Source organism: Callithrix jacchus, chromosome 19 (genome assembly GCF_049354715.1).
Source record: "Callithrix jacchus isolate 240 chromosome 19, calJac240_pri, whole genome shotgun sequence".
Classification (NCBI taxonomy): domain Eukaryota; kingdom Metazoa; phylum Chordata; class Mammalia; order Primates; family Cebidae; genus Callithrix; species Callithrix jacchus.
The window spans coordinates 34,903,885-34,918,544 of NC_133520.1; the positions used below are offsets into that span (position 1 = coordinate 34,903,885).

The 14,660-nt window shown below is 38.1% G+C and overlaps 1 protein-coding gene across 2 annotated transcripts in view; it reads left to right on the forward strand.

Annotated features, from left to right (window-relative positions):
• The window catches only part of CR2 (complement C3d receptor 2), a 38,060-nt gene that overhangs the window by 17,341 nt on the left and 6,059 nt on the right, over positions 1 to 14,660 (forward strand). Inside the window, exons 3-18 of one of the 2 annotated variants that reach the window (XM_008985590.5) lie at positions 1,463 to 1,651; positions 1,736 to 1,835; positions 2,086 to 2,168; positions 2,629 to 3,036; positions 3,675 to 3,851; positions 3,931 to 4,021; positions 4,326 to 4,405; positions 5,377 to 5,784; positions 6,151 to 6,327; positions 6,407 to 6,491; positions 6,833 to 6,915; positions 7,411 to 7,791; positions 8,811 to 8,996; positions 10,442 to 10,627; positions 11,762 to 11,785; positions 12,474 to 12,549. In XM_008985590.5, the coding sequence (XP_008983838.3) occupies positions 1,463 to 1,651; positions 1,736 to 1,835; positions 2,086 to 2,168; positions 2,629 to 3,036; positions 3,675 to 3,851; positions 3,931 to 4,021; positions 4,326 to 4,405; positions 5,377 to 5,784; positions 6,151 to 6,327; positions 6,407 to 6,491; positions 6,833 to 6,915; positions 7,411 to 7,791; positions 8,811 to 8,996; positions 10,442 to 10,627; positions 11,762 to 11,785; positions 12,474 to 12,549 (2,734 nt within the window). The remainder of the gene's footprint in view (positions 1 to 1,462; positions 1,652 to 1,735; positions 1,836 to 2,085; positions 2,169 to 2,628; positions 3,037 to 3,674; positions 3,852 to 3,930; positions 4,022 to 4,325; positions 4,406 to 5,376; positions 5,785 to 6,150; positions 6,328 to 6,406; positions 6,492 to 6,832; positions 6,916 to 7,410; positions 7,792 to 8,810; positions 8,997 to 10,441; positions 10,628 to 11,761; positions 11,786 to 12,473; positions 12,550 to 14,660) is intronic. The other variant, XM_008985591.5, reaches the window with a different exon arrangement.

The window sequence follows — 14,660 nt, forward strand, 5'->3', positions numbered from 1 at the left end:
TCTTCATAGAGGAATCTAACTGCTCATTCCAAAAACACCAGTTGAGCAAAGGAGTTTAAAGTAGAATGGAAAAATGTAATTGAACATACCTAATCATTTTGTAAGGTAAATTTTGCAAGAGGCCAGTTAGTTGGGGACGTGGGAATGGGATGGTTTTAAACTGTACATCTGGACTACTATTAAAATGAGAAGGAAGGTGGGATTTAATGACAAAAATACACCCAATGGATTTGAAATTCATGTATAAGTAGCTGCTAATACAGTTTGGCACAGGTGATACCCTGCTCACTGTGGTCTCTGTAAACATGTTTTGAAGTTATCCACTATTTCCCCAAGTCATCTTCTGAGCCATCACATTTCAAATAAATGCCTTTGAAAATAGGGACCTACTGTAATAGGTTCAAATAAATGCCTTTGTAAATAGGGACCTTTTCTTTTGGTTTGGTTTATTTTGCTGCCAAAATCTAAATCTGAATTTCAATTTCACAATTACAAGAATTGGCAATATTTGACAAACATTAAACTGTCAAATTAGGTATTTCTTTTCTTAATAAAGAACAATGTTGACAAATTTTAAGCAGATTAAAAGCTGACAAAGCTATTAAATTAGTATAAAATGGGATACTATTTACTGATAGATTGATAAATAGTCTTGGAGGAAGGCGATCTTATGATAGTCACAAAACATAATGACTGTTGAAAAGAAGCTTTTGTAACAATCTAGACAGACACATATGTATGGACATGGAAGGATATCATAGACATTGCTGAGTAGAGGAAGCAAAGCATAGAATATGTATTAGTTATACACACACACATAATATAGGTGTATATATGTATCATATATAGGATCCCAATAAACTATATTACTAATATCTACCAGGATAACCCTTGAAATGATAGCATGCTACTTTTGGAACAGAGAATAAGTTTAAGGATAGGGTGAGAATATAGGTGAAAACTGACTTTTTTTTGGTAATTGAAATTTTTCACAAGGCAGTTGTAATTCATGTAGTGTAACTAAAAATGAAAAATAATGTACTATTTGTGGCATAAAATGGATACAATTAAACCATACCTGTTTGATCTTTAAAAGACTCGATTAAAAGTTAATCACAACTGGCTACCATAGATCATGTGCTATTTATTTGGATCTATATCCTAAATTAGCATCTAGATCAAGCTTGCCCAGCTCACGACCTGTGGACAGCATGTGGCCCAGGATGGCTTTGAATGTGGCCCAACACAAATTCCTAAACTTTCTTAAACCATTATGAGATTTTTTTTGGCAATGCTTTTTAAGCTTATCAGCTATCATTAATCTTAGTGTATTTTATGTGTGTCCAAAGACAATTTTTCTTCTTCCAATGTGGCCCAAGGAAGCCAAAAGATTGGACCCCCTTGATTCTAGATTGTGAAGGTTACATCATCTGATGGCTTTTTTCCTGGTATGTGTGTAAAGATTTCCCTCTGGAGTGTCCAGCACTTCCCATCATCCGCAATGGACATCACACACATGAAAATGTCCACTCCATTGCTCCAGGATTGTCTGTGACTTACAGCTGTGCATCTGGTTACTTCCTTGTTGGAGAAAAGACCATTAAGTGTTTGTCTTCGGGAGAATGGAGTGCTGTACCCCCAACATGTGAAGGTACCCTAAATTTGCAATCTATTTTAAGAATCTGGCCTGTTCTGTTATTTGCCATTCATTTATCATCTTCGGTTTGTTTTTTAGAGGCACGCTGTAAACCTCTGGGACGATTTTCCAATGGAAAGGTAAAGGAGCCTCCAATTCTCCGAGTTGGTGTAACTGCAAATTTTTCCTGTGATAAAGGGTGAGTGTCAGGATGATCTACGAGATTTAATTCATTTGGCTTGTTGTGTGCATGGGGTGGACTGTGAAACCTGCAGAAGGCTCCTGTGTGAGGATCTCTGGACAGCCCGGGGTGGAGTTGTGAGAGGTAATGCTGATAAAAGGAGCAGGTGCACAGCAACTAAACAAACTTGTCTTAGATTGTAAATAGAGGCTGCTGTTCTTCAGCACAAACTGTGTAATAGTTCTGAACGACAATCTTCTGTCTCCAGGTATCGATTGCAAGGCCCACCTTCTAGTCAGTGTGTAATTGCCGGACAGGGAGCTGCTTGGACCAAAATGCCAGTATGTGAAGGTAGGTTAGGCAACTCTGGTCGACAGCACTGCATTCTCAGCTTAGCTAAAAGCTTTTGGTTCGGTCATTATCTTAAAGACTATTACAGAACACAGAACTCCTAGAGATCTTAAGGATATGGTCTTCACTGAAGCATCCTTATCTTTTGTTTCCTCAAGTAAAATGAGGTTCTGAGGCTTTCCCTCCTCTGAAAGCTACGTAGACATAAGTAGGTAACCAGACCATCTACGTAAAGAAGATTGTCTATTTGGTAAAAGAAGTAAAAGGATCAGCAGAGTACATATACTCAGGAATGGAGCTTAAGAATAGCACTTGTAAATTATGTTGCTTTAGCTGCCTTGATTGATTCATTATAGATTCAGATACACTGTCCTAGGATAGTGGTATCAAGCAGCATCTGGGGCATTCTTTGTTTTCAATATGCCTATGATCTTGTCATTTCTTTCTACAATTTCCCTAGAAATTTTTTGCCCATCACCTCCTCCTATTCTCAATGGAAGACATACAGGCAACTCTCTAGTGAACGTCTCATATGGAAGCATAGTGACTTACACTTGTGACCCGGACCCAGAGGAAGGAGTGAACTTCATCCTTATTGGGGAGAACACTCTCCGTTGTACAGTTGATAGTCAGAAGACTGGGACCTGGAGTGGCCCTGCCCCACGCTGTGAACTTTCTACCTCTGCGGTTCAGTGTCCACATCCCCAGATCCTAAGAGGCCGGATGCTATCGGTGCAGAAAGATCAATATACCTATAATGACACTGTGATATTTGCTTGCATGTTTGGTTTCACCTTGAAGGGCAGCAAGCAAATCCGATGCAGTGCCCAAGGCACATGGGAACCATCTGCACCAGTCTGTGAAAAGGGTGAGTGTTCTAGTACTCAGAAAAGGTACTACTGATTCATTTTCTTGAAAAATTAGAAGAAGGTGTTATGGGCTTTAAGTAGATCCTTGTCCAGTTTATATTCCCCTCAACTCTATTAAATGTAATCCATATAAATTTTATAGAGGGCATTCTTATCACCATCACCCCACCATTGTTTTATTTTATGGAAATATGCTTTGGAAAAAAATGTTAGCAATCACTAACTTTTCCATTTCTTTAAAGGAAAAAATGAGGATAAAAATGTTTGTTTTTCTTAATAGTGACTTCTTAAAAAAGAAGTTGTTCAGGCCCTCATCCTAGGGCTGTATCAGAATCTGCCATTAAAAACATACCAGACAATTCTTTATGAAGGGAAGAGACAGGAGAGGAGTTGCAGCAGCCAGTGGGAACTGAGCAACAACTGCAGAAGCCTAAGTGCAGCAAACAACAACAGCAGCAAAAGATTCGGAAATGGTCTAAAATTACCCAGAGCTGGTCTGCAGCATGCCTCCTGTATCACACAGCTGCCACCAGAGTGGAATTGTAGCATGAATGTCAATTTCTTTGGCTGTTTCTTTCTGTGGTTGTTTACCCCCTTAAGAAGTTATGTTTTGTCTCGTTTTTGTCCTTTCATTTAGAATGCCAGGCTCCTCCTAACATCCTCAATGGGCAAAAGGAAAATAGACACCTGGTCCGCTTTGACCCTGGAACATCCGTAAAATATAGCTGTAACCCTGGCTATGTGCTGGTGGGAGAAGAATCCATACATTGTACCTTTGAAGGGGTGTGGACGACCCCTGCACCCCGATGCAAAGGTGCCGGGCCTCAAATGTAGATGTTCTGTTGCTTTTAATATTGCCTTAATTAAATTCTCATTCTAGTCTCTCTTCTTAGTGGCAGAGTGTGAAGCTACAGAAAAGCAACTCTTGACGAAACCCCAACACCAATTTGTTAGATCAGATGCTAATTCTTCTTGCGATGAAGGGTGAGCGAAGGAAGGCTGACTCAGCCTGACTCAAGTCTAGCATATCAGCACGCACTGCAAGCTTTGTGTAAGAGTTTGTCTCATAAGTGCTTGCCTGTCACATATTCATGGAAGTGTCTATCATACTATATTTCTATACATGGAAATTATGTCTGTACAATGAGAGGTTAGTGCTGATGTTGGCTACATTTTTGTTCCTATTGCTTCTTGGCCTGAAAGTAGTGAGTCTGCCTGAGTGCCCATGGCTCTTGCTTGGCTTATTGGTCAGCTGATGGCAAAATGACATACTTGACTCTGTCTCTAGGTACAAGTTAAGTGAGAGTGTTGTTTATCAGGAGTGTCAAGGCCCAATTCCTTGGTTTATGGAGATTCGTCTTTGTAAAGGTGAGTAGCAAAAATGACATAGGAGCTGAAATAATGTGAGATCTATACATTTCCTGGGATATTTCTGTTTGGGGACATGTTATGGTAATTGGAGTATTAGATTATGTTTTATTAATTTTACCAATAGTTATGGTTGCACAGTTTTTCCATGTCTTTCTTTTGCTACCTTTTTCTTCATCAATAAGTTAAATGTACTTGGTTACTGATTCTATTTTGTGATTTATGATTATGGGAATAACGACAGCAGTGAGTACATGAACCACCATCTTAATTTTGGGTATACCATAGTTTAGTGGAGAGATTAAGGGATTGGTGTCAGATCTGAACTCACATTCTGTCTCTACTGCTTAATAGTGTGAGACCTTGGACCACTTGGACAACTCGTCTGAAACTCTAGCCTGTCTTCTGAAAAGTTTGCTTAAGACTACAGACTAGGAAGTCCAGAGAATGTAAATAAAAAGTAAAAAGAAAATTTAAAAATGTAGAAATTTAAGAAAGACTACCGACTTCAAATTATTCAAATTAAATTGTACTACTGCTACTGTCTAGATGAGGAAACTGCCTATCACAAAGTAGGTGTTCATTCAACAATAAGTTTTCTCAGCTAACCATATAAATTATCATATTGCCTCAGCACAAAGAGAGTACTCAAAAAAGCACAATTCTGTTCCCCTGTGTCTTTTATTCGCCTATTGCCTAGTTTAAAAGAATTCTTCTTTTAATTAGCAATTTACTACTGGGTCTAACTAACTCATTATGCGATATTGATCAACCACATTTACTTTTAATAAAAATTTTCTTTCCTATGAAATGTGTTTAAATGGAATTTTACATACTAAATGAGCTTTCACATAACTCATGAAAATGTACCCCTGCCTTCCAGGAAACAACAGGGTCATAACCAGCTGCATTTCTTTTGTTTGGTGTCTAATACAGAAACTCAATTCTACAGTATCTTTTCATCTTTCTAGAAATCATCTGCCCACCACCCCCTGTTATCTACAATGGAGCACACACTGGGAGTTCCTTAGAAGATTTTCCATATGGAACCACGGTCACTTACAGATGTAACCCCGGGCCAGAAAGAGGAGTGGAATTCAGCCTCATTGGAGAGAGCACCATCCGTTGTATGAGCAATGATCAAGAAATAGGCATCTGGAGTGGCCCTCTTCCTCTATGTAAACTTTCTCTCCCTTCTGTCCAATGTTCATATGTCCATGTGGCAAATGGATACAAGATATCTGGCAAGGAAGCCCCATATTTCTACAATGACAGTGTGACATTTGAGTGTAATAAGGGATTTACTTTGAAGGGCAGTAGTCAGATTCGTTGCAAAGCTGACAGCACCTGGGATCCTGAAATACCAGTTTGTGAAAAAGGTAAAAACCCAATAAGGGGGAAAAAAGGAGAGATTTACTTAATTATTCTTGTTTATTATCTCCCACCAAAAGCCCCATCATGGAAAGAGGCAAAAGGGGCACAGATTACTTTCTATTTCATCCATCTGTAATAGATGTTCTCTGTGTTGTGTGTGCTCATGCAAATGTCCCCTTGCATCTGGGATCTATTCAGCATAGATAAAGAGAGAGCCCTTTTAAAGAGCTAACAACATTCAGTGGTGAATTTAAGCTTCATGATCTTTGGTGTCAGAGTTTCAGATTGTCTACTGTCCAATGTTGTGCACTCAGTGTTCTTGAGTAGAAATTCCTCTATGTTGGTATTTATGTAGGGAGTTTTCTCTTCAGGCTGCCAGCCACCTCCTGGGCTCCGCCATGGTCGGCATACAGGTGGAAATATGGTCCTCTTTGTCTCTGGGATGACTGTAGACTACACTTGTGACCCTGGCTACTTGCTTGTGGGAAACAAATCCATTCACTGTATGCCTTCAGGAAATTGGAGTCCTTCTGCCCCACGGTGTGAAGGTACTTTCAGTTCCAGAGTCGTCCCTCCCTTTGATATGAGACATCTATAAATACTGTAATTCTATCCTTGCTCCTCCAGAAACATGCCAGCCTGTGAGAGAGGATCTTCAGAAACTTCCAGTTGGTTCACGTGTGGAGCTAGTTAATATGTCCTGCCAAGATGGGTGAGTATGAAATGGTCTATTCTGAGAAAAGGTCTCCATCTTGTTTTGTGCATTAACTAGACCTTCAGCTCGTCTTGTTGGTACCTTTTAGAGGCTCCTAATTGTCATGTGCACAGAGAGTGTGAGGTTCCAATGGCCTAACTAGCAACTCTGACTCTTCAGTCCTCTCTTGACCTGAAAAGGGCTTTGCTTAACTCTAAAGTAGTTTTTTTGTTTTTACTTGGAGGACCAAGAATTTCAACTCCTCTCTGCCAAAGTTCTTTAGAAGTTCTTTTGTGTGTGCAGTTTGAAGAGATGTGATATTAGGAACAGGAAATGCATTATAACCTGTCTCTCTGTAGGTACCAGTTGACTGGACATGCTTATCAGACATGTCAAGATGCTAAGAATGGAATTTGGTTCAGAAAGGTTCCACTTTGTAAAGGTAAGTTAGAAAAAATAAAAGCCTGACAGTGGTAAAGGAGAACTGGGCAGGGCAGGCCACTGAAGAACTAGCCTACTGCTGCTTCTGCAGTCTTAGGGGCCTCCCTCCCTTTAGATAAGAAATATCTTATGGTGTTGGTCAGTGCTGACACTTAGAAACAACGTTGCCAGGTAGGAATTATTTTCCATGCATCTGCTAATTTTGCTAACAATAACAAAATATATAGTCCATATTCCTAGGTCATGGGAACATAACTGTATTTCTTCCTTAATACTTTACTGTATTTTCTGAATTTTTACGGAGTATATAGTACTCATATAATCACACTTGATAAAGCTGATTTTTTAAAAAGCATAATCCATATTCCAAAATTTAAGTTATTTTCTAATTATGTGAACTATATGCAGTTAGTTGTATATCGTCATTTGTACCTGAATGAAGACCGCTCACCTTGAGGCACTAGCTAAAGTGGAACTCCCTAAATCTCTTCTGCAGTTATTCGCTGTCACCCTCCACCAGTGATTGTCAATGGGAAGCACACAGGCATGTTGGCAGAAAACTTTCTATACAGAAGTGAAGTCTCTTATGAATGTAACCCAGGATTCTATCTCCTGGGAGAGAAAAAATTGCAGTGCAGAAGTGATGGATCATGGAGTGGGTCTCCTCCGCAGTGCTTACAATCTGCTCCTGTGACTTACTGCCCTAACCCAGAAGTCAAACATGGATACAAGCTCAATAAGACGCATTCTGCTTATTCCCACAATGACATAGTACATGTTGCCTGCAATTCCGGCTTCATCATGAATGGTAGTCGTGTGATTAGGTGTCATACTGATAACACGTGGGTGCCAGGTGTGCCAACTTGTATCAAAAAGGGTAAGATACTTGAAGGGATGAATTATCAGATGTTGTACAGGATAAAGAAAAAGGGGTTTGAATCTGCATTTGACAGTCTGCCTAAAGAAAAGCTAAAGCAATTATATTGCTTTACAAGATATCTGCCTTTTCTTATCTTCTCAGTTGATTGTTTTCTCTTTCCTTTCTCAGTGTATTGAGCAATAAATAGTACATCAAAAGATAATGACCAACTTCCAAATTGATGGAGCCTCCAAAATCGTTATTCTTATGAATTTAGAGTAAGAAAAGCACACATACATTTTTGGCAAACTTTTGGCAGTAATGTTGGTAATAATTTGATATTTAAGGCTATGCTGCCAGCCAGAACGAGAACTTCGGGTGTTCTGGAGAATTAATTGGCCCTCCAACCCATTGAGTTGCCTTTGTTATAATTGTAGTCATCATTTGGCAGCCTTATTCCTGTCCATGACTATCTACAGCAGAGGCTGCTGATTGGTTACCCAAGAACTGGAATTCAGCTCCAGAGAATGGTTGTCTTTGGCCAGCACAGTAATCTTAAGTGAAACCCATCTGCAGTTTAAGATAAACAGTGAAATTGTGAACCATGAGAGCCCCCTTTGCTTCCCAGATAGGCACCAGTAACTTGAACTGAGCAGTGGCTGACCCTTAGGACAGGGGCTCTCTGACTTGTCATATCTGATGGCTTCACTTCCTAGATCCTCTAGACATTTGAAGGTGTGATCCTGTCTGCTATTTAAAGGGAAAAGAAAACTGTTGGCTGATGGGTTACCATTGTGAACTATATCCATTAATGTTTCATTATCTTATATTTTCATACTTTTCTTCAAATCATATCAACATAGGAAATGCATATCTCCATCCAATGTTGCTGGTGGGGGTGAAATGAATGAGTGTTTCTGGATACCTGTTAGTTGGCTTGTTGCCTCTGGCCTTCCTGTATCGCTGTTACCCAGAGATAGTGCAGGCTATGTATTCCTCTGTGCTGAGTTAAAGACCCTTTCTTATTGCTGTCTAAGCCTTCTTAGGGTGTCAGCCTCCGCCTAAGACCCCCAACGGGAGCCATACTGGTGGAAACATAAGTCGGTTTTCCCCTGGAATGTCAATCCTGTACAGCTGTGACCAAGGCTACCTGCTGGTGGGAGATGCACTCCTTCTTTGCACACATGAGGGAACCTGGAGCCAACCCGCCCCTCATTGTAAAGGTGCGTTGTCTATTTTTTGTTCTTATTTTTATATCAAATTTGTGGTGCCAAATAGATAGATTCAGTTGGATACTTTCAACTTAAAATAGTCAAAGAAATGCATTAATTGACTCATTAAATTAAATACTTTAATTAGATTAATACATTCATTAATCTAAATATCTCAAAATAAGAAAAATGTCTCAGGCTGTAGTATATTGGGTGAATGACTACTTATTTACATATAGAAAGTTGGAGTATGTCTGTAAATTAAACAGCTAAAGCACAGACTGTATTTACACACTGGGGCTACGGTTATGATAAGTGTATATTTGATAAAGTACCAATGAAAAGCACAGCAGTCTTTCAAGAATATTTACTGAGTATTGTGGGATTATGGGTACATTTTTATAAAGGTTTCAGAAAGTCATTTTCATTATCATAAACAGAACATATGAAATATGACCAGTAAAGTAATATCTAGTATTTTCTGAACACTTTTTACTCTATGCCAGATATTTTGCACAGCACCTTACATGCATTATTTCATTTAGTCTTCATAAGAGCCACATGAGGTTGGTGCCATGATTATTCCTGTTTTATAGATGAGGTTTTTGTAGCATGGAGAGATTTGTAACTTACCCAAAGTCACACGTCTAGGAAGTACTGGAGCCAGGCTTCAGATCCAAGATCTCACTGTATTAGTCCATTCTCACACTGCTAATAAAGACATATCTGAAACTGGGCAATTTATAAAGAAAGAGGTTTAATTGATTCATAGTTCCAGAGGCCTCACAATCATGGCAGACAGCAAAGGAGGAACAAAGGCACATCTTACAAGGTGGCAGGCAAGAGAGCATGTGCAGAAGAACTGTCCTTTATAAGTCGTCAGATCACATGAGACTTATTCACTATCAAAAAAACAGCACAAGAAAACCCACCCCCATGATCCAATTACCTTTCACCAGATCCCTCCCATGACACATGGGGATTATGGGAGCTACAATTCAACATGAGATTTGGATGGGGATACAGCCAAATCATATCACTTACATTGTTGATGACTACACTGAAAAGATGAAAGAAGAAAGAAAGCATGCATGTGTATGAAGAATTAGACAGTAAAACTAGAAGCAGGCAAAAAAATAATTCAGAATGCATAATATTACCCATTCAGCTCTCACCATTTCTCCAAGAATACATTAAAATTATACATCACTGTTAGCACAAAAACTGAAGCAAAAAACAATAAAAACATAATCTGGTTTAAATTACCCAGAAGTAATTGAGGTAGATGGCTGACAGTAAAAGATTGGATCTAGGATATTGTCTTATTCTCTTTCAATGCAGCTTTCCTTACTGAGAGTGAAACAGGTTGGTTTTATCTTTCTATTAAAGGAAATTTCTGCTTTCTTGGCAAAAGGCCAAAATATGACTGTGCTTGAATTAGATTTCTTTAATTTCAGAGGTAAACTGTAGCTCACCAGAATATGTGGATGGAATCCAGAAGGGGCTGGAGCCAAGGAAAATGTATCAGTATGGAGCTGTTGTAACTCTGGAGTGTGAAGATGGGTATACGCTGGAAGGCAGTCCCCAGAGCCAGTGCCAGGGAGATCATCAATGGGACCCTCCCCTGGCAGTTTGCAGATCTCGTACGTACCAAGAGCTTCACTGACACTTATAACTGGCTAATGGACAGAAAAGAGTAGGGGTTTCCCTCAATGTGGAGAGTCTTGGGTTTTACGACATATGTTTGTGACCAGCGGTATAATTACAGATGAACTTGAAGTCAGTGGTCTGTTCTAGAAAAAGTACATGTTGGCTGGCTGTGCAACTCGTGTCCATAATATCAGAACTTTGGGAGGCTGAGGCAGGGGGATTTCTTGAGCCTAGGAGTTTAAGACCAGCCTAGGCAAGGTAGTGAGACCTGATCTCTTAAAAGAAAAATAATTAGCCAGGTATGGAAGTGTGTACCTATAGTCTCAGGTACTCAGGTAGCTGAGGTGGGAGGATCACTTGAGCCTAGGAGGTCAAGGCTGCAATAAGCCATGATTGAGCCACTGTACTCTAACCTGGGCAACAGAGTTAGACCCTGTCTGAAAACAAAACAAAACAAAAAAAAAAAAAAAAAAAAAAAAAAAAAGGAAAAATAATACAGCTTTCGGAGGAAGGGGAAAGTAAAGAAAAGAAAATAGAGAGAAACGCTAATTTAAAAGGAGCAAAAATGTAAAACAAGCTGACATTTTGAAAAGAATTGCTGCATAGACCACACCTACTTGCTGAATCTTGGTTTATAAGTGCTTACCAGTTTGACAGGGAGCTCCAGAAATAGGTTAAATAACTAGTTATTACAGTTAATATTTGCATTCTAACCTGAGAAATCTCTGATTATAAAGTTGAACATATTGATTTCGTCATTGGTGAACTCCCCCAACCTACTTAAAGTGAAGAAAAAGGCCAGTGAGATGTTACATAAGAAACAAGCGAGTATAACTCAAGGTTCCAATACATCTTTTCTATCTGTTTGCTTTTTGCAAAAGTAGAGATAAGCTCTCACCATGTTGCCCAGGTTGGTCTCAAACTCCTAAGCTCAGGTGATCCTCCCACCTTGGCCTCTCACAGTGCTAGTATTACAGGTGTGTGTCACTGTCCCTGGCCCCAATACATCTTTTAAGTGGACTTGGAAGGGAGCTGAGTGTTGATTTCCGGGACATTGTCGTGAGACGTGGGACTATATTGAATTATGACACTAGAGTGATATTTTCATGATTTTGTATTCTCTTTAGGTTCTCTTATTCCTGTCCTTTGTGGTAAGTCTTTTTAAATACTTAAAGAGAAGCTCTTATAATGTTTTATAAAAATATGTAATGCTAGAGGTCCTACAACCTATCTGATGATGATATTTAACTCATAGGAAATGATCTTTTTTGGTGTTTTAAGGATATTTCAATGTACATGTCACTTTACAAATTGTCACTTTGAGATAGAGTTGGATAAATTATTTGAACAGCCAACTCTTTCTTCTTTTTAAATTGATGTTTTAGTTTTCATTAACTCTTGGTCTTTGGCTTGATTTGGTCTATTGAAATAGGCCGGCTTCTGCTGTAGCAAAATATATTTCACAGCTGAGAGTTAAATGTTGTTTTGCAAAATTATAAGAAGCCGGTGTCCTGTGCTCCTAATTTCTATTCTTGAGATTTCTCTCTTGTCACCTCAGTGACAAGATTGTTACTAATAAAACTAAAAGGAACAGAAAAACTCAATGAAAAGTTGACAGAAACTTTGTGGTCATGTGCTTAGTGCTTTAGATTAAATGTTAACTGGATCAAATCAGAAAAACCTGAAGCTCAACTATGATTATTCAGGAATTCAGTGTTGATGGCCAAGAATGAGTCACATAACGCTTTCCTCACCACTAGCAATAGGCCCGACAATCAGTTCAGAACAACGTAGGTGATAGTCTTCTGGCATTTGATCCTTGCTGGATTTTTCTTCTAGGTATTGCTGCAGGTTTGCTACTTCTTACCTTCTTGATTGTTGTTACCTCATGCATGATATCAAAACACAGAGAACGGTAAGTTCAGATGCAAATACATGCTTGACCAATATGTACAAATGGTTTTGGCTTCTTGTCTGAAGCTAAATGTAGAAGCACAAGTTATGTAAAATAAATACTGCAATGTGATAACTGAATGAAGTAGCTCGTGCCATACAAAAGGAAGCCCTTTCTGGGGGACTTAAAAGTTATCAAACACTTAGCTTATTTTATTGAATGATGTTTATTCAGATAGTACATTGTAAAAAAAAAAAAAATCTAGAGAACAGGAAAAAATCCCGGTGGGAACACTGCAAATATTTTGATATATTCCTACCTGATCTTTTTCTTATATATTTTTCTCTCTTTAAACTGAAATGTTGTCATTTTCATCTTCTGTCTTGATTTTTTTTCATTTAGACTCATGTTCATATTTTTGTGTCTTTAAATCATGTTTTCCTTTTAGTTACTAAATAGCATATTATTCTACTCTATGTATTTATATATGTATTTATGTGTCTTGAGTTGCTTCTGAATTTACATTGATAATATATAAAGATATGAGTAACACCTTTGGCTAAACTTTTTTCTATAGCCACTTATTTCCTTAGATTTCTAGAATTACCAAGGATAAGTGCATGAGCAACTAATATACTTAATAATTATTGTTAGATGACTAGCCAGAAAGTTTGCTCTTAGTAATAGTTAATGTACCTGAACATGTCGTGTTTCTCATCCTTTTTTCCTGCTTCATTAATTTGCCTACTCTTTCATTACAAACCACTTTGTGTTTAATTAATAGCTTTATGTTATTATGATATCTGGTAGGGCAAGAATTCACACTACAGTTTTACAGGACTTTTCTCTCTGTTCTCTTCTGTTTGTTCCTAATAGCTTTTCAGTAAGTTACTCAGTCATCTCTGAAACACTGTGTTTTCCACCAATTATTATTATAGGTAACTCATTTCTAATGATTATACATTTTTATTTATTTTTTGGTCTCATTTTAATGAGCAGAATTTTAAGGAAAATCTTCAATAATATTAGGGAATATTGGCATATTTTAATCTTTATTTTTAATATAAAGCCTGTTGTGTTTTATCACTTAAAATGATACTGCATCCTTTTTTCTAAGTTATAAAAAGAAGTGTATTTCTAGTCACAAAAGTTGCTTTGCCCTATCTAAAATCACTGAAAAATCTTGTTTCCCTTTTTAAAATATATCTTTTATATCACTATAAATATTTTTATAAGTTTTTAAAATACAAAAGTAAATATGCTTGCTGTAATGAAATAAACAGTTTATAAAGAAACTGAATAGTCTCTTCTGTTGCACAACTGCTGCTGCCTTCAATCCCAACATATTAAGTTGATGGATGTAAGAAATTTGCTTTCATATGTCGCTGTATCTAGTATATACATGGATGGCTTTTAAAACATTTGAGCAGTAATGTTAGAGAAATAGAAGTCATGTGAAAAGAGTTAATGACCATGTCCATTCATTCTTTTCTTATACAATAACAGCTGAGTGCCTACTATGTCTTAGCACTATACTAGGCTAGAATCACAGAGCCTAGTAGCATGTGGCCTCTGTCATCAAGGAGGTCACAGCCTGGTAAAGGAGGACAAGCATGTCACTAAACAAGTACCATAACATAATGTTGCCTGGTGGATTATATGATATTTGGTGGGGATGCAAAGCAAATGGTCAATATTTGGGAGTTTTAATCAGGAAAAGTTTCAAAGTGGAAGAGATGTTTCAGGTGAGCCTCCAGAGAGTGTAAACAAGGAGAGAAAGGCATTCCAGACAGAGCAGTTTGAATAAAGGCCCGGAGGCTTGAATTTCCATTGTGTATTGTGAGAACTACATAGTATATTTGATATGGCTAGGAAACTGTGTGTGTGTGATGGGTACTGAAGGCGAAAGTGGCATAGCTTTAGGTGGAGGCATGCCATTAAAAAAAAAACAAAAAAAAACCTGACACAGAATACTGATACGTGTAAAGGATACATTTTTAGCAAAGCATACTGTCAGGTGTTGGCTTTTAAAACATTTGAGCAGTAATGTGAGTGGAATATCATGTGTGCATAGGTTCATGAGTCTTTGTACATGCTAGTGTTAGGGCGGATAATCCAATGGAGTCTTACCA